Here is a 19,373-nt window from a genome sequence, read left to right as displayed (position 1 = left end):
TAGATAGATAGATAGATAGATAGATAGATAGATAGATAGATAGATAGATAGATAGATAGATAGATAGATAGATAGATAGATAGATAGATAGATAGATAGATAGATAGATAGATAGATAGATAGATAGATAGATATTATATGAAAAAAAACTGCCATTAGTCATTGGACTAGCAAACAAGTCTATTGGATCAACATGCATGTGCTCAGCGTGCTGTCCATCCTGATCCTCACCTCATGCCTGTGTGATGGCAGAAGATCAAGGGGAAATGGAGCAGGTGAGTGAGCACCTAATAATATAGCCTGTTTTTTAATGCAATACAACAGTTGCAAGGCATAGTTCAGGTGTATTAGGGCCTGTATCATATCTGGAAGTTGATTTGTGGTGGAGGAAAAAGGAAGGAGAAGTCAGCGCCATTTGTGTAAGAAAACAGAGGTGCTTTATACTTGTCACATGGACATTAGAGAAAAGTAGAATTCTTTCTTTGCATATGCCAGTGGTGATAGAAGGCTGGAGTCAGAGCACATGATCAGCCATTTTACAGCATCTCTGGAGCACTGAAAAATGACAGCTTGGTGATACTGGGGCTTGAACCCCTGACCTTCCGGTCAGATCCTTAACTACTCAGCTTTTACTTCTCCAAAATCGAAGCAGAATACTAGTTTGTAGTATCAGAGACCCGACGATTAGACTGGGGTTGAGTTATTTAGCAGGCCACTTAAGATCTTCACATTTATAGCATTTGGCAGACGCCCTTAGCCAGAGTGACTTCCATCTGAGCAGTTGAGGGTTAAGGGCCTTGATCAAGGGCCAAGCAGTGGCCCCAGCTTGGCCCCAGCTTGGTGATGCTGAAACTGTAACTTGCATATCTTCATGGAGCTGGATTTGAACCTTGTGGCATTATCATTCTGTAACAGGTTTTGGTCATCTTCTCAAGTGAAGGGAAAATTTAATTCTTCTGCATCCAAAAAACGTCCTATACAATGGTGTGCATCCAAAAGAACCACATGCGGCTGGAAGATATATAGCAGGTGTCCTAATATTCTGGTCACCATACCTCTTTGTAAAAACTAAAGTTGAAAAAATAATCACGGTGCTAAACAGCAGCAAAGCAAAAGATATTTATGGACTTGGTACTTCTTTTCTAAAACAATATAAGGACATCCTCTCTGATCCCTTAACAACAATGATCAATCAATCGATTAGTGAGGGTATTTTTCCAGCAGCTCTAAAATCTGCGATTGTTACCCCTATATTTAAGTCTGGAAATAAACAAGACATGAACAATTACCATCCAATAAGTATTCTCCCAGCTGTGTCAAAAGTACTCGAAAAGACGGTGGTGTAGCAACTTACCATCCACTTTGAATCACAAGCTCTCTTAAATCCAATGCAATTTGGTTTCAGGCGTAAATATTCTACAGACTTTGCATGTTGCTACCTCTTGGAAACTATCAGGGCATATGTGAATCAGGGAAGAGTGGCGGGAGCGGTCTTCCTTGATCTGCGTAAAGCTTTTGATACTGTTAATCACCAGATACTCTATAGTAAATTAAATCAATATAGTCTCTCTGAGCTCACCCAAAACTGGATAAGATCTTATTTGAGTGACCGACATCAGTGTGTACAAGTAAATAACATCAAATCTGCGTTTAGAGCCACCTCGTTGGGAGTGCCGCAGGGGTCTATTTTGGGACCCTTGCTTTTTAGCATCTATATAAATGATCTCCCTAGAGTGTGTTTGGACGTAGACATAATCATGTATGCTGATGATACGGTGATCTTCACTTATGGGGAAAACAAGCTGGAGGTTGCTGACAAATTATCAAAAGGAATGCAAAAAGTTGTAGAATGGTTGCAGACGTCTTGTCTAACCTTAAATTTTGATAAAAACGGTCTCAATGTTTTTCTCAAATAAACGTAAGTTACATCTAACTCAAAATATTCAAGTAAATGGGCAAAGTATTAAAAATGTAAAGTAAACAAAATATTTAGGTCTAATTATTGATTTCAAATCTAGGTTTTAAAAGTCATAAAAAAACTTGGTAATAAATTGAAATTTAATTTGATGAATTATAAACATATTAGAAATTCATTAACTACAGAAGCCTCGAATATTTATTATAATGCTATGATTGTTCCGCATCTACTGTATTGCATGTCTAGTTGGTCTCAGGCGTGTAAAACATCTTAAAATTACTAGAATCATTATATAAAAGGGCAATAAAAATTCATGATAAAAAGCCTCGTCAGTACCATCATTGTAATGTACTGAGTAAATATAATATTTTGAGTTTTGAGAACCTCATTAAACAAAACCAAATTTCTGCTTTATTTAAAATTATTCATAATATTGCTGCTCCCCCATTGAGAAAATTTGTCACACTAAATTCAGATAGACTTAATAGAGCCACATGGGTGACAGTCAGAGGAGAGTTCCAAGATGCAGAACCACTTATGTTCAACATTCATTCTTTTATAAAGCAGCAAGCCTTTGGAACACTCTTTCAAATGATATTATTTTATGTACAAACTATAGCACATTTACACGCCTGACCAAACTAGTAGACTGTGAGTGAGTGAGTGAGTGAGTGAGTGAGTGAGTGAGTGAGTGAGTGAGTGAGTGAGTGAGGGAGTGAGTGAGTGAGGGAGTGAGTGAGGGAGTGAGTGAGGGAGTGAGTGCTAGATTCATTAAGTGGAGAGTGTTTTTATGATGTGAGTGAAGTAAGGTTTTTCTTGTATAACTTCTGTTAAATTATGAAGTGGAGAGTGTTTTAATGATTTTATTGATGTGAGTGAAATAATGTTTCCATGTATGATACTGTATGTATTTCATGACCTTTTGCAAATGTAACATCTGTCTAGGGACTGCAGGTGGAAATTAGCATTTTTTTGCTATAACCTGGCACATGACATCTCTTCTTTCTTAGAATAATGTTCTCTGTGCATTGTCCCTGATTAAGTACAAATAAACTCATTCATTCATTCATTCATTGTAGCAAACTCCAGTAAAGAAATCTCTTTAAATGCATAGTCAAGGAACATCAAGGAATATCCATTTCAGATTTTTAGATATCAGATATATGAGGCAAAAACACAAGCTGACTGTAATTTAGCCCACAAGCCCAACAAAGATACCAAAGTTCATATCTGCTTCTTTGGGACCATGTCTGTCTGATGTCTGCAATGCAGCCAGTGATTGTTGTGGGAATACAGTAGTTTTGTATACATGGTTTCTCTCTTTATTTTCCATAATCAAGGTGGATAAAATGAACAAATACTTAATTATTGATTTTTTTATATATATTTATATATACAGTACAGACCAAAAGTTTGGACACACCTTCTCATTCAAAGAGTTTTCTTTATTTTCATGACTATGAAAATTGTAGATTCACACTGAAGGCCTCAAAACTATGAATGAACACATGTGGAATTATATATGGAATTATATACATAACAAAAAAGTGTGAAACAACTGAAAAATGTCATATTGTAGGTTCTTCAAAGTAGCCACCTTTTGCTTTGATTACTGCTTTGCACACTCTTGGCATTCTCTTGATGAGCTTCAAGAGGTAGTCACCTGAAATGGTCTTCCAACAGTCTTGAAGGAGTTCCCCGAGAGATGCTTGGCACTTGTTGGCCCTTTTGCCTTCACTCTGCGCTCCAGCTCACCCCTAAACCATCTCGATTGGGTTCAGGTCCGGTGACTGTGGAGGCCAGGTCATCTGGCGCAGCACCCCATCACTCTCCTTCTTGGTCAAATAGCCCTTGATGCCTTCAGTGTGACTCTACAATTTACATAGTCATGAAAATAAAGAAAACTCTTTGAATGAGAAGGTGTGTCCAGACTTTTGGTCTGAACTGTATATAATCTTTATATCCATAAGAGAATATCCTCATATCTTTATATTACCCAGTTATACACTTTGTATAACTTTTGTACATACATTGTACTTATTGTAAATTTTTATATCCCGTATATATACAGTATATATACTGATGCCTTATGTAAATGTCTGTTTATTTGTGAAACCAAACTCAACAAAGAGCATGAAGACAAAATATTCTTGTAAATGTTTTAAGGTAATTATAGTGTTTTAAATTACGTAAATCATCAGAGACACCAAACGGAACATTTGCAATGTTTTCATGCGTTTCCATTTAAATTAATTTGCTTTGGTAATTTTGACGATTTTAACGAGTTAATTTTGACAGCCCAATTATATATTTATATTCTCAGTCTCCCAGAGCACTTTTAAAATATCTATCTATCTATCTATCTATCTATCTATCTATCTATCTATCTATCTATCTATCTATCTATCTATCTATCTATCTATCCATCCATCCATCCATCCATCCATCCATCCATCCATCCATCCATCCATCCATCCATCCATCCATCCATCCATCCAGAATTAAATTAAATTAACATTAACTAAACAATCAAAGAAAAACTCCATAAAAATGACAGTAATCATCAGCAGGAAGTTCAGTGTGTGTTTCAATCTGTTCCAGAAGTGTTCGGGTTGAAGACAAAGACACACTATAAGCCCAAATCCATGTTTAGGATGTATACTCATGGGAAGGATATGGAGGACTCCTGTACTATCGAGCTCTTTCAAGCCCACACCCTGCAGTCCTGCAGCTTCAACACCAGCCACCCGCTGGTCATCATAATCCATGGATGGTCGGTACGAGACTTCATGATCAGCAGGAAAATACCACAATACAACGAAATGAATTAAAAATAGCAGTACAGTATATACAGATTAGACTCGAATTACATACTGAAATGTTGTGTTCAATACTAAATATTTACCATGCAAAAAAGTCTAATCGATTCATTTATGACTTTTTTGGGAACTGTAGTCTCGAGGGTCTGTTCCAATCGTTCCAGTCATTAAGCAGCTCATGGATTTTGGGAAATTGGGGCCAAATTAAATTGAGGAAATATTAAACCTGTTTTAGATGATGCAACAGATTACTCTGCTTCTATTAGCTTAATTAAACCAAAGATGTTCACATTCCAATATTACATTTTATTATCACAATGATGCAAATCAAATATGCTTTTAATTCCTATGCATCTTAATTAGAGGTACAAGTAGTGTTCAAATGTGTTCTTTAACTCAGTAGAAGCAGTGGCATCCATACTGCAATATGCAAGAATAGCATTCAGAGAGAAATACTAAAGTAAATGCAATAGTGCATGCATTTGAACTCATGACCTTCTAATGAGAGGGTCAACATCTTAACCATTGAGTTACCACCTCCCCACTACCGTCTGAAGTTTTGTTCTCATTCAGATGTAGGTTCATCCCAAAAATTGCTCAGTAGGGTTGAGGACAGAGCTCTATAGCAGGTCACTCAAGATGTTTAACTCCAAACCATGTAAAGTTTATGTTCATAGAGCTGGCTTTGTGCACCGGGGCATTGTCATGCTGGAAAAAGATCTGGAAATTTTGGAAAAAGGGAAATTTTGTGGGAACAGTTTGAAGAATCAAAAATCGGGTGTCCTAATACATTTATCCATAACGTGTAGGTATAAATCGAGGAGACGTCAGGAGAAGATGATCAGAGTAATAAGGGTGACAGTATGGAGAGTTTCAGGGTGTCTGCAATAAGCATGTTAAATATTATTGCATTACTACAATAAATCAGGATCTCGTAAACCCATACAGTCTTTCATGCCCAGTTTCAAGAACAAGAACAAGGCTAAAGTTGACGGTAAATAACCCAATCTGTTTTGTGACTGTAGATGGACGGGATGATAGAAAGCTGGATCACACGACTTGCCTCTGCACTTAAGAGCACACACGAAAATATTAATATTGTGGTCAGTGACTGGCTGACCTTGGCACAGCAACATTATCCCATCGCTGTTCAGAACACTCGAGTGGTGGGGCAGGAAATCGCCCGGCTGCTCATGTGGCTCGAGGTGAGGCGATCTAACGAAAGTAAGAGTTTATGCTTTCAAAGAACACAATACAAACATATATACTGTGTATAAAATCATCAGTCTGCCATTTCCGTTTTCAGGATCTCACCCAGTTTCCTGTAGGTAACGCTCATCTTATCGGGTACAGTCTGGGCGCTCACATCGCAGGATTTGCTGGAAGTAATTTAGCCGCTTCAGGGAGGATTTTGGGAAGAATCACAGGTGAGAGAAAAAAATTATAGATCAATTTATCTGAATAGAAGGGTGTGCTTTTTTATACTTGTCCCATGTACTTTACAGCAAAGTGAAATTCTTTCAGTGATGTTAGGAAGGGTCAACCATGATACAGCGCCCTGGGAGTACTGAGAGTTAAGGGCCTTGCTCAGGGGCCCCAAGAGTGGCAGCTTGGCAATACCATGGCTTGAACCCACAACCTTCTGTTCAGTAACTCAGAGCTTTAACCCACAGCTGCCACCTCCCTGCAATTGTTGCATATCCAGGGTCAGCCATTCTGCAGCACACTTGGAGCAGATAGGGTTAAGGGCCTTGCTCAAGGGCCCCCAGCTCTGCATTGCTGGGGTTTGAATCCTAATACTTATAATCATTGACCCAGATCCTTAACCACTCAAGTTTTATAAAATTGTTCTTTGTGTGTGTGTGTGTGTGTGTGTGTGTGTGTGTGTGTGTGTGTGTGTGTGTGTGTGTGTGTATATAGGCCTAGACCCAGCAGGCCCATTGTTTGAAGGCATGTCCCCTACAGACAGACTCTCCCCAGACGATGCCAGATTCGTAGACGCCATTCACACATTTACCCAGCAGCACATGGGGCTCAGCGTGGGCATCAGACAACCAGTCGCCCACTATGACTTCTACCCCAACGGAGGATCCTTTCAGCCCGGGTGCCACCTGCACGTTCAGAACCTCTACGCCCATCTTTCTCAGTACGGCCTCATGGGTAAGCATCAACAGTGATTAAAGAACAGATGAGTGGAGTATCTGATGAGTATCTGTAGAAAAACAGAATCGACGGCTTGGTGGAAGTGTTTTACTAAAATTGATTAAATGGCGTCTTTAAAAAATAAATAAATAAAATACGCCACGAATTCCCATCATGATGAAAAACGAAGGATTTGACAACTTGGTTTACAGGCATAAAAGAAGCTGTCAAGCACAAATCTTAATCATCCCAAATGCAGCACTGATCCGTCCACCCTGCTGAGCTCACGCCTGAAAGCTGTCAAAATACACTTTTCTGTGAAATGGATGAGCCGGACATCTTGCTTCAGATTTCTTAAATCAAAGAGAAAACGCGTCATGTGACAGACAGGATTTTTTAATGAGGCAGTGAGAAAATAAATACAAAGATAAGGCAACTGTAATGCAGAAATAGTGCAGTACATCATCATTTTCAGGCAAGCATTGTGGGTAAATAAGAACTGACATTTTCAGAGACTATGTGATGATAAACATGGAGAAATAACATCTTATTTTATTCCTGTCTGTATCTCTGCCTGCCTGTCTGTCTGTATTTGTCTGTCTGTCTGTCTGTCTGTCTGCCTTTCTGCATTGCTGTCTATCTGTCTCTCTGTTTGTCTGTCTGTCAATATGTCTGTCTGTCTGTCTGTCTGTCTGTCTGTCAAAGTCTGTCTGTGTGTTTTTCTGCATTGCTGTCTGTCTGTCTCTGTTTGTCTGTCTGGCTCTCTGTCTGTCTGTCTGTCAAAGTCTGTCTGTCTGTCTGTCTGTCTGTCTGTCTGTCTGTCTGTCTGTCTGTCTGTCTGTCTGTCTTTGCGTTGCCGTCTATCTGTCTCTGTTTGTCTGGCCGGTCTCTTAGTCTGTCTGGCTGTCTGTCTGTCTGGCTCTCTGTCCGTCTGTCTAACTGTCCCTCTGTCTGCCTGCAGGTTTCCAGCAGACAGTCAAGTGTGCCCATGAGCGAGCTGTGCATCTCTTTATTGACTCTCTCTTGAATAGAGACAAACAGATCATGGCCTACAAATGCAGAGACAACCAAGCATTTAACAAGGGCGTCTGTCTAGACTGCCGCAAAAACCGCTGCAACACTCTCGGCTACGACATCAAGAAGGTCCGAACAAACACCAGCAAGAGGCTGTATCTCAAAACCCGCTCGTTAATGCCATACAAACGTAAGTATGTTGTAAGTGTGCACATATCTAAAACCATCACCTTTTAGTGGCTGGAGAGTTTAGTTCTACAGACGTTTTTGGATTTAATTGAGCAAGAATTTTAACTGGGTTCCACATGTTGGATAAAAGCGTCTGTACCACCAGGAATCCAGAACTTCCTATTGGTTACACTGTGACAATAAACTTATGAACATCAGAGATCAAACTGCCATTAGAAAAGTGTGCAGGAAAAACAGCAAAGTGTTTAAAAGTGAATTTTTGTTTCATGGACGAGTGGAGAAGGAAACCGTGGAAACTCTGCCTTGAAGCGAATTTTCACTTTTTATTATTAACATCTTTGGTTTTCTGTTTATTTCCAGTGAACCACTTTCAGTTTAGGATCCAGCTCTCTACTCGCTTTGAAAAGCTCGATCCTTCTCTCACCGTCAAACTCACCGGGACTCTGAAAGAAAGCGAAACCCTGCCGATCACCCTGTACGTCCGTCCTTATTCTAACCTACAGAGCACAATCTCAGCTTTCCTGCACGTCTATACTGTATACCTCCACAACTTTTACATAACATGCAAGTGGTTTTCTTTCCTCACGCAAATAGCGGTTGCATCACACACTGTTTGTACTGTATATCAGGAACAGGTATCATCCCAGATATGGCCAAGGCCAGTTAAAGGAATAGTACAGCTAAAAAAAACCTACATTTTTATCCCCATAGTGTCACCAGATTAACCCTGTAGAAACAAAACACCTGAATAAATGATCCGAACCAAATTCAAGTAAAAGTTGAGCTCCCTCCACTGGCCTCCTGTAGCTACTGCATCAGATTTAAAAAATACTTCCATACAAAACCAAAACCTTACATATCCTTTACCACTGCTCTACTCATCCCTCTATCCTCTACTACTGCTCTACTCATCCCTCTATCCTCTACCACTGCTCTACTCATCCCTCTATCCTCTACTACTGCTCTACTCATCCCTCTATCCTCTACCACTGCTGTACTCATCCCTCTATCCTCTACTACTGCTCTACTCATCCCTCTATCCTCTACCACTGCTCTACTTATCCCTCTATCCTCTACCATTGCTCTACTCATCCCTCCATCCTCTACCACTGCTCCACTCATCCCTACATCCTTTACCACTGATCTACTCATCCCTCCATCCTCTACTACTGCTCTACTCATCCCTCTATCCTCTACCACTGCTCTACTCATCCCTCTATCCTCTACTACTGCTCTACTCATCCCTCTATCCTCTACCACTGCTCCACTCATCCCTACATCCTTTACCACTGCTCTACTCAACCCTCCATCATCTACCACTGCTCTACTCATCACCCCATCTTCTACCACTTCTTTACTCATCCCTCCATCCTCTACCATTGCTCTACTCATCCCTCCATCCTCTACCACGGCACCACTTATCTACCACTGCACCACTTATCCACTGATGAGACTTTAAAGCACTTTAAGGGTTTGTTCTGGATAAGCGTGCGTCTGCCAAATACCATAAATGTAAATTATTTTCTGAAATTGATCCTTCAGTCAGACTGCAATAATCCAATGAGTTATAAACATATTGATTAACCGTGTCTCTTTTACACCATGTGCACCTCTCAGAGTAAAGGCTGTCTCAGGCAACAAGACTCACACCTTCCTTATCACTGTCGACTCGGACATTGGAGACCTGAAAATGATCCACCTCACCTGGGAAGCAGGAACACTGTGGACCAATATGTGGAGCAAAGTGAAGACTATCATGCCATGGGTGAGCAAGGAGGATGGGCCGCAGATCACCATCAGCAGGATTCTGGTCAAAGCTGGGGAGACACAGCAGAGGTAAAACAGCAGTCAATGAAAATACAGAGAAATATAGAGCTGCACAACAGATTGTACATGAACTGCAAATTTCATAGAAATAGAAAATAGAAATAGAAAAATGTTGAAAAACTTTGATATGTGAATTTTCCCAGTGACGTATCATATATAAGGTGAAGTCATTAATATTGCTGCATTTCTTTACATTTGCAGTGCATTTTGCTTTTTCGGAATCATAATCCAATTTCTAAATTATTTACACCCTTACAATATGTCTAACCTGAAGAAAGATTAATCCCTATCTGTAAGGTGTAAAAAAAAATTTATACAGCGCCCCCTCGTGGATACATTAAGCCCTACTTTTTCTTACACTGTATTTAAATTTAGCGCTCAGGTATGGATTATAGAACGCGTTCAGTCCGGTTTACTGATATATATGTGGACAATATCGGTTATTTTTTGTAGCAAAATGTGAGAAAAGTGGAATATAATTGTATGAAATATAAATGTTTTCAATTAATCTGTTCACTAGCAATGAACTACAGTCATAGCGCGCGCGCGCGCACACACACACACACACACACACACACACACACACTCTAACAAGAATAGTTAAAGTTAATTCCCATTAATATTTGAACTGAAGTATTATAAAAGTTATATATATTCGTTTAGGATTAGAACCAGTTTTGAATTAGAAGCGGTTTAAGATCAAAAAAGGTTTAGGATCAGAATCGGTTTTGGATCAGATATGGTTTAAGATCAAAGACAGCTTAAGATCAGAGAGGGTTAATGATCAGAGGAGTTTTAAGATAAAACGTGGTTTAAGATCAGAGACAGTTCAAGATCAGAAGCAGTTTGGGATCAGAATTGATATTGGATTAGAGGCATTTTAGGATCAAAGATAACTTAAGATCAAAGAGGGTTTAGAATTAGAGATGGTTTAGGATCAGAGGAGTTTTAATATCAAAGATGGTTTAGAGACAGTTTAAAATCAGAGGCAGTTTAGGATCAGAATCGGTTTAGAATCAGAGTGTGTTAAGGATCACAGGATATTTAAGATCAAGGATGGTTTAGGATCAAAAGATATTTAAGATCATAGACAGTTTCAGATCAGAGATGGTTCGAGATGAGCTTTAGCCCTGTGACCTTTTTAATTTCTTCTTTTCTCCACAGAACCTCTTTTTGTGCTCAGTCAGAAGACACAGTGTCTCTCCAACCCTCTGAGGAGAAGCTGTTTGTTCACTGTGATGAAAGGCGAGAAAAGCCGGAGAGCGCGAGGTCACATGGCTGAAGGACAGCGCAGGAGATATTTTGCGCTTGCGCACACATGACATTGTAATGTAAGTGTGTAAAAAAACAAAACAAAAATAAACAATAACAAAAAAAAAAAAAACTGGACCTCCTGAGGTCGAGGCTGACGTGACCCAGAAGAAGCAGTTACTGTTCGAGTCCCAGGTGTATTAAGATCCCATTTCATTAATCTAAATCACAAGAAAGCTCAGGTGAAGTGTGGAAGCTGGACTTCAGGAGAAAAATCGTTTTCAAGCTGACGAGAAATACTTTTGATTAGTATAAACTTTTCAGCACAGACAAAATTTGAAAATTTTCATTTGAGGCTTCGTCTATTTGTAAAAATCTAAATGTTCTAATAAACAGATAATAAACAAAAGCTAAATCTTTTTGGAGAAAATACGGGTCTATGAATTCAAGACCAAGACAGATCAATAAATCGTACGAATCACAGCAATAATTTACCTATATGGACAAAAGTTTGTGAACACCTAAACATAAGATTGTGCTTTTTAAACATCTCATTCCACATTTAGTCTCCATTTGCTCTTATAATAACCGCCACCCTTCTTGGAAATTGTTCTACTAGAATGTATGGAGATTCTAGGGTGCAGTCAACGTTCATATTCATTGTTCAATAGGGTTGAGGTCTGAGCTTTAAAGCAGATCTTCCACACCAACTCATGTCTCTTCATGGAGCTGGCTTTGTGCACAGGGGCATCGTCATGCTGGAAAAGGTTTGGGTCTCCTAGATTAAGTGAAGGGTACATTTCAATTGTGTGACTCAAAGTGTGTGTGTGGGGGGTGGGGGGGAAGCGAAGTGAAGTCGGGTGTCCCGATACTTTTGGACATATAAAATATACCATACCATTTTGCAGTGGTTAATGTAAGCTCTCCCTCAAAACAGTGGAGATTAGATGAATCCAGACAACCTCCAAAACCAGTGACGTCAACGTCTTCCTGGAAAGAACGTCTCCCACGTCCCCCCGACCGTGTGAACAAACAGGGCGCTGAAATGTCTCTCTTTATTTTTTTTTTATTGTTTTTATTAATATGAATAAATTGTGTATTGAGAAATTGACAATCTTTTTCTTTTATTAATGTATTTCAGGTTGTTAAAAAAAAAAAAAAAAAAAAAAAAAAAAAAAAGTACATCTTTGCACAACACTTGCACTTTGCATTTTTAGTAAAAAGTTTTAATTGAGCACATATGAAAAGAAAAAAATAAGCAAGTATGTCATTTAAGGAAGGAAAAAAAAATCAACGAAAAATGAAAACAACTAAAGAAAGTGTACTGTATAAAACACAGTGGGCATTAAAATCAAACATTAGTATTAGTCATAATGTGCGTTTTTGCACGTTCCGATTATACCTGTGAAGCGAGACCCGAAATAATCGACAGGTATGAATTAAAAAGTCTTCACGATCAGAACTTCCCCGTCACCACCACCAAATTACCCATATTCCCAACCCAAAACACCACTACTTTACCACAAGAGAGACCAAGAATGAAGAGATAAAATCTGAGTATTTAAGTTCACACTATGACCAGCCAGTGTCCTGCAACACCTGATGAGCAGAATTCGAGTGTTCATCACGTTTCATCTTGTGAACGAGCAATCACATGACCTGCCCACTAATACACCATACCGTAAAGGAGAAGCATGAAGAGAGATGGACCTTTCAATAAGCTGCTACAAGAAAAAAAAAGGGGGTTATTTAGATCTTAAAATGTGTATTATATCTAAAATTACCATCAGACGTCTGACCCGTCTCGAAGCCGTCTACTTTGGACCTTTAAACAAGGGTTTATAAACACACATCTCCACCACATGGTCTACAGAATACAGGGTTACATAGAAAGACATTCATATTGTACAGTATGCGGGAAATCTGTAGTAGCCCTTCTGCATAGAAGAAGAAAGTGTTGATGGTTTCCTGGACCGCATCTCTAACGCAGGTGTATTCAAGGATTATAACCAACATTTGATCAACTCATTTGGAATTCTTTTTTTTTTTTTTTTTAGAAAACTATTAGAAATTGAATTCCACAACTAATGTTGAGATTTCAGATGCTGCTTGGTTTATTTCCTGAACCATATGTATTGTGTGTTTGATATAGAAAGTGGTCACAACATGTACACAAAGTCTCCCTGGTTTGTTTTCCAAATTCTCCCAACAGGTCTGGGTGTAAGTGGACATTCTAAAACATGTGGTTCTGATGTCTGGTGAACCCAACACTCAAATGAGAAGAAGAAAAAAAATTAAAAAACGCACACAGCAGATGTCCTACAATCTTTCACAGCTGAATGTATGTAAAAAAAAAAAAAAGGCTGTTCATCTAAAGGTAAATCACGAGCCGATTCTTTTCCCCCACCAGCATGTTTCAATTTTACTGTTTAAACTACGCAAGTCTTCAAACCAGAGCAGTGCATGAGATCAGGAAGAAACTTCAACTACAAAAAAATTCTCAGTCTTCGTCAAACAATAAAACAAGAAAGGACATGCAGTGAAAGATTAAAACAAAATGAACCCACATCACCCAAGAGTCTTTAAGCATTTTCCCCCTGTTCACCCCCCGAATTTGTCCTGAGTGTCAATCGAAATCGAAGCAAAGAAAATCGGAATATGCCCAAAAAAATCTTTTGTGGAAAATGAAAAGAGAGAAAAAGAGCGAGAATGTGAGCGTAAAAAAAAACTTGCATTTTATACACTTCGGTTTTTCGTTGAGAAACGTTTTAATAACATTGGCGATAAAATCCGGTGCAGGAGGAGTTCTCGCGCGTCCAGCCTCGCCATGCCGGACTGTAGAACATCTGCACTTCCCCATCATGCCATTCTGAGCAGGATAGCAGTGTTTGGGGAAAATACGAATAAAGGGGGGGGGGGGGGGGGATTGGATTAAAGAAATGAAAGAGACAAGAACTATGAAGCGCATCGTTTATAGCGAGGCAGAGGGGTAAAAAAAAATTCTATCCTTATAGGAACACAAAGCAGTGGTTTTCACTTCTCCTCGGGGGGTCGGACTTCGGTGTGACGCCAGCATGATTGCTTTATTAGAGCAGTTTGTTTGAAGTTTGCTGTGAGAGACCGGTTTGCTTTAGTAAGGTCTTTAACTCTATGGAGAGGGTTAAATGATTGGTTCAGTAACTCTTTGGAGTAAAGTGTTTCCTGTTGTAGGCACTAGGAGGAACCAAGGCAGAGTGTGGAGCTCAGTGGCGCATCTGACCCATCTGATAGTTCTCTCTGTAATGGCGCGGCTGTGCACGCTGTGGTTGACCCTGAGAACTCGCAGCCTGAGCTCTCCTCCGCTTCAGTGTACCTACAGAAGGAGAGGTGGAGGAGAGGACAGACGTTATGATTGGAACAATGAACTGGTCCCTGAATCTGTGCCTGGATCTGAGCCTCCCCTACAACAACACCGACATACACACCACATACTCCAATAGAGTTACATTTCTATCCTGAGTGAAAGCAATTTTTTCCTGATTAAAATAGAGCTGCACTTCATTCCTAATTAAAATAGAGCTGCACTTCATTCCTGATTAAAATAGAGCTGCACTTCATTCCTGATTAAAATAGAGCTGCACTTCCAACCTGACTGAACAGAGCTGCACTTAATTCCTGATTAAAATAGAGCTGCACTTTATTCTCGATTAAAATAAAGCTGCACGTCATTCCTGATTAAAACAGAGCTGCACTTCATTCCCGATTAAAATAGAGCTGCACTTCATTTCCGATTAAAAGAGCTGCACTTTATTCCTGATTAAATAGAGCTGCACTTCATTCCCGATTAAAATAGAGCTGCACTTCATTTCCGATTAAAATAGAGCTGCACTTTATTCCTGATTAAATAGCGCTGCACTTCATTCCCGATTAAAATAGAGCTGCGCTTCATTCCTGATTAAAATAGAGCTGCACTTCCAACCTAACTAAACAGAGCTGCACTTCATTTCCGATTAAATAGAGCTGCGCTTCATTCCTGATTAAATAGAGCTGCACTTTATTCCCAATAAAAATAGAGCTGCACTTCCAACCTAACTAAACAGAGCTGCACTTCATTTCCGATTAAAATAGAGCTGCACTTCATTTCTCATTTAAATAAAGCTGCACTATATTCCTGATTAAAATAGAGCTGCGCTTCCAACCTGACTGAACAGAGCTGCACTTCTTTCCTGACAAAAACGAAGACTCCTATTTTTCCTGTTTAAAAATACTTGCACTTCCTTCTTGATTGAAACAGAGCTGCACTTTCTTTCTGAATGAAACAGATTAGGACTTTCTTCCTGATTAAAATAGAGCTGCACCTCTTTCCTGACTGAAAAAAGCCACACTTCCTTCCTAACTTGAAAGTGTCACACTTCATTTCCTGAATGAAACTAATCACTTTCCTTTCTCACTAAAAGTGAGAAGTGATGTATTCATACCTCGAAAGAAAATCACATACTTCCTGAGCGTAAACAGAATCAAACCACATTCAAATGTTCCTATTCCTGTTTCTATTCTACAGTATATTTGCCAAGTTATTTTTCAAGCCAAAAAACTACATATAAAAAAGGAAAAACCAACAAAAAGATGTAAAAAATATGGAAAGAGAGAATGAAGAAATAAGAAAAACAGATGTAGAAGAGAAACAAAGGTAAAAAGAGAAACAAACTTCAATGGAAAGAAAGATGCAGTACCCAAACGACAGAGACCATGCGGGCGAAGAAACTGACAAACCAGAGAGAAAAAGTTTGAATATAAAGGAGAAAGAAACAGAGCATAGAGAGAAATTAGATAAAGAAGATAAAGTACAGAAGTAGGAAAGAAGAAAAGGCCTTAGTGAGGCCTTTTGTGTTACATTGCAGGTCCAAGTCTCAAAAGTGCCCTTCGATTTTCCTACAGAAGCATGAGAAAGTGAAGTGGTAAAGGTGAGCAGGGTGAGGTGTCTTTAAGAGCTGGAGAATTACGAGCATTCAGAGAGCAGGTTCAAACAAAAGTCATTTTCAATTATTCACTTGACTTGTCTTGCCATTTTTATTGCATTGGGGGCACAGAGCTGCACCGTGGCACAGGATGACTTGGCTATGATTCAGAGAAAAGTCAGAAAGTCATTTCAGGCCAAAGCCGATGTTCTGTATATAGTTTACCAGAGCGGAAACATTTATTACACTGTCGAAAAGTTTTATATGGAAATTTCCCCAGAAAACGTTCATTTGAGTACATTGATTGGGGTCTAGTAGAGAAGAAAACTAACCCGGAAGTAGTTTAATACCCCTTTGGTGGATTTGTAGAGGGTAGTTTGACGGGTGTATTCTCTGGCAATGGTTTTGTAGGTGGTTGTTTGATGGTTATATTCCCTGGCAGTGGTTTTGGTGGGGGTAGTTTAAAGGGTGTATTTACTGGCAGTGTATTTGTCGTGGGTAGTTTGATGGTTGTATTCCCCGGCAGTGGTTTTGTCTGGTGTAGTTTGATGGGTGTATTACCTGACAGTGGTTTTGTCGGTGGTAGTTTGATGGTTGTATTCCCCGGCAGTGGTTTTGTCTGGTGTAGTTTGATGGGTGTATTCCCTGGCAGTGGCTTTGGTGGGGGTAGTTTGATGGGTGTATTTTCTGGCAGTGTATTTGTCGTGGGTAGTTTGACAGGTGTATTACCTGACAGTGGTTTTGTCGGTGGTAGTTTGATGGGTGTATTCCCCCGGGATTGGTTTTGGTGGGGGTAGTTTGATGGGTGTATTCCCTGGCAGTGGTTTTGGTGGGGGTAGTTTGATGGGTATATTCCCTGGCACTGGTTTTGGTGGGGGTAGTTTGATGTGTGAATTACCTGACAGTGGTTTTGTCGGTGGTAGTTTGATAGGCGTATTCCCCGGCAGTGGTTTTGTCGGTGGTAGTTTGATGGGTGTACTCCCTGGCAGTGGTTTTGGTGGGGGTAGTTTGATGGGTGTATTCCCTGGCAGTGGTTTTGGTGGGGGTAGTTTGATGGGTATATTCCCTGGCAGTGGTTTTGGTGGGGGTAATTTGATGGGTGTATTCCTTGGCACTGGTTTTGGTGGGGGTAGTTTGATGGGTATATTCCCTGGCAGTGGTTTTGGTGGGGGTAATTTGATGGGTATATTCCCTGGCACTGGTTTTGGTGGGGGTAGTTTGATGGGTATATTCCCTGGCAGTGGTTTTGGTGGGGGTAATTTGATGGGTATATTCCCTGGCACTGGTTTTGGTGGGGGTAGTTTGATGGGTGTATTCCCTGGCAGTGGTTTTGTCGGGGGTAGTTTGATGTGTGTATTACCTGGCAGTGGTTTTGGAGGGGGTAGTTTGGGGTTGCTGCTTGGCGTGTGAACACTGCAGATCTTTATGAATCCAGCCATCAACATGATGAGAGCGATACCCATCAGCAGCACAGCCCACCAATACGCCTGTAACACAACACTCACATTAAACATTCCTACACAATACACTGCAGGATTACTGAGAGAGAATTTAGAAATCGGTATTTACCACTATCCACTCAGCGATGGTCTCGTAAAACTCTGGGTTAAAGATCGCCTTTTTGAGTCTGGCCAGTGGCCCATCAGCGTCCACAAGCCTGCACTTGTTAAATACGTCACAGTAGCCTTTAAAGTCATTACAGGGAGATCCAGACTGCAGAGTGAGAACCTCCTTGTTGAAGTACTTTTTCAACTCCTCAGACCCTGTACTTTTGCATGTGGTGGGTTGATCTGTGGACGGATGCATATGCGTGTGTTAATACACACAAAGGAAGCAAAAAATGATTTATTCTGGGTGTACGTAATCCGGATTACTGGTAAACTCCCAATTCTGTTTTTTAGAAATTTTTTTAATGTTTTATCAGTCTGATCTTTTTTATTAGATTTTTTTTTTATTTCTGATAAATGTTTCTACGTATAAAAGAATGTTTAACACCAGTGTCTGGGTTGGTGGGCAACACTCACTCTTCTCCCTGCAACAAACATGGCACAACTCTGTCTCATCCTTCCCGTCTTTACTTTCACACGTGCACAACTCCAGCCCATAACGCTCACAGATAGAGCCGGTGCAGGCCTTCATAGGGAGGAAGGGAGAAAGAACAGAGAAGAAACACACTAGGAGTGAGTACATCTGACATTAATGCGCAAACTACAGAGGTGGAAAGTAACAATTTACATTTACTCCCGTTACTGTAATTGGGTAGTTTTTTTGTGTACTTCTACTTTTAAAAGTTGTTTTAAAAAACTGTAATTTTACTTTTATTTAAGTGTGTGTTGTTTAAAGTACTTCAAATTAAATCAAATCAAATTGTATTTGTCACATACACATACATACAGAGTACGACATGCAGGGAAATGATTTATACGACTGTCCTGCATGAGGAAATAGGATGGGGAGAAAAATAAAACAAAGAAAAAAATAAGAAAATAAAAATAATTGGAAACTACTGCTCTGATTGATAAACGGAGAACAAACAGAGAACAAACGGAGACCAAACGAGCAGGACAGAGAAGGACAGAGACAAACAAGGCAGACACCAGTGATGCAGTTGAAAGCGAAATGCCTTCGCATCGAAAGTTGCAGGTGTCTGAATTCAGATTCTGCATTTGCGATATCTTTCATCATTTCAACGTTATAACAGGAGATTTTTTGAGTTTTTTCAAGTCATTGAGTGGAGTTTTTATTTATTTATTTATTTTAAATAACTAACCCCCAAAGTAACTCGGCCAATTTTACTTGGATTAAATTTGAAATGAGCGACTTTTTTACTTTTACTTGAGTATATATATATTTTTTTTTGACACTTTGCTTGTACTTACATAAAAAAACAAAAAACAAACAAACAAGAAACTTTTAATTGAGTAGAATATATGACTCTTTCCACCTCTGGGAAATGATCATCAACGCAATAAGTTCGTACCCCTTGGATGCAGACTTGTAAATTATTATTGCACAGAGTCAAGTTTTCCTTTGGTGTCGAGGTGGGACACTGTGCTGTGTTTCCGCTGCACATGCCCTGGAGAGCGCAGTCAGATTCGTCTCTACACTTCTCGTTATGTCCCTTAAACTCGCACTGAGCTGTACAGCAGGGGCCCTGACTGGGACTGTGGTGGAGGAAGAACACAAAGAAACAACAGCTTATGTTGGACACAAAAGAAAACACTTCCTGTCATCTATGCCTGGAAACATAACGGTATTTTTTTTTGTGGAAATGAT

The 19,373-nt window shown here is 39.7% G+C and overlaps 2 protein-coding genes across 3 annotated transcripts in view; one reads left to right on the top strand and one right to left on the bottom strand.

Moving 5' to 3' along the window:
- The window catches only part of lipca (lipase, hepatic a), an 11,371-nt gene extending 78 nt beyond the window's left edge, over nt 1-11,293 (top strand). Inside the window, exons 1-9 of one of the 2 annotated variants that reach the window (XM_083550018.1) lie at nt 1-275; nt 4,523-4,695; nt 5,763-5,942; nt 6,044-6,164; nt 6,658-6,897; nt 7,841-8,083; nt 8,443-8,557; nt 9,700-9,918; nt 11,074-11,293. The exon at nt 1-275 is cut by the window's left edge and continues 78 nt beyond it. In XM_083550018.1, the coding sequence (XP_083406144.1) occupies nt 194-275; nt 4,523-4,695; nt 5,763-5,942; nt 6,044-6,164; nt 6,658-6,897; nt 7,841-8,083; nt 8,443-8,557; nt 9,700-9,918; nt 11,074-11,191 (1,491 nt within the window). In that variant the 5' untranslated portion in view covers nt 1-193 and the 3' untranslated portion in view covers nt 11,192-11,293. Of the gene's footprint in view, nt 276-4,519; nt 4,696-5,762; nt 5,943-6,043; nt 6,165-6,657; nt 6,898-7,840; nt 8,084-8,442; nt 8,558-9,699; nt 9,919-11,073 lie in introns of both variants that reach the window. The other variant, XM_083550017.1, reaches the window with a different exon arrangement.
- Nucleotides 11,294-12,214: 921 nt separating this feature from the next.
- Nucleotides 12,215-19,373, bottom strand: part of adam10a (ADAM metallopeptidase domain 10a) — a 60,249-nt gene continuing 53,090 nt past the window's right edge. The window contains exons 12-16 of the mRNA XM_083549940.1: nt 19,078-19,261; nt 18,122-18,230; nt 17,667-17,887; nt 17,458-17,584; nt 12,215-14,512 (exon numbers count right to left, since the gene is read on the bottom strand). Coding sequence (XP_083406066.1) covers nt 14,403-14,512; nt 17,458-17,584; nt 17,667-17,887; nt 18,122-18,230; nt 19,078-19,261 — 751 coding nt within the window. The 3' untranslated portion in view covers nt 12,215-14,402. The remainder of the gene's footprint in view (nt 14,513-17,457; nt 17,585-17,666; nt 17,888-18,121; nt 18,231-19,077; nt 19,262-19,373) is intronic.

This window comes from Silurus aristotelis (assembly GCF_946808225.1).
Source record: "Silurus aristotelis genome assembly, chromosome: 9".
NCBI classification, from domain to species: Eukaryota; Metazoa; Chordata; class Actinopteri; order Siluriformes; family Siluridae; genus Silurus; species Silurus aristotelis.
The sequence above is the reverse complement of the archived record's forward strand: the minus strand, read 5'-3'. Positions and strand labels throughout refer to the sequence as shown.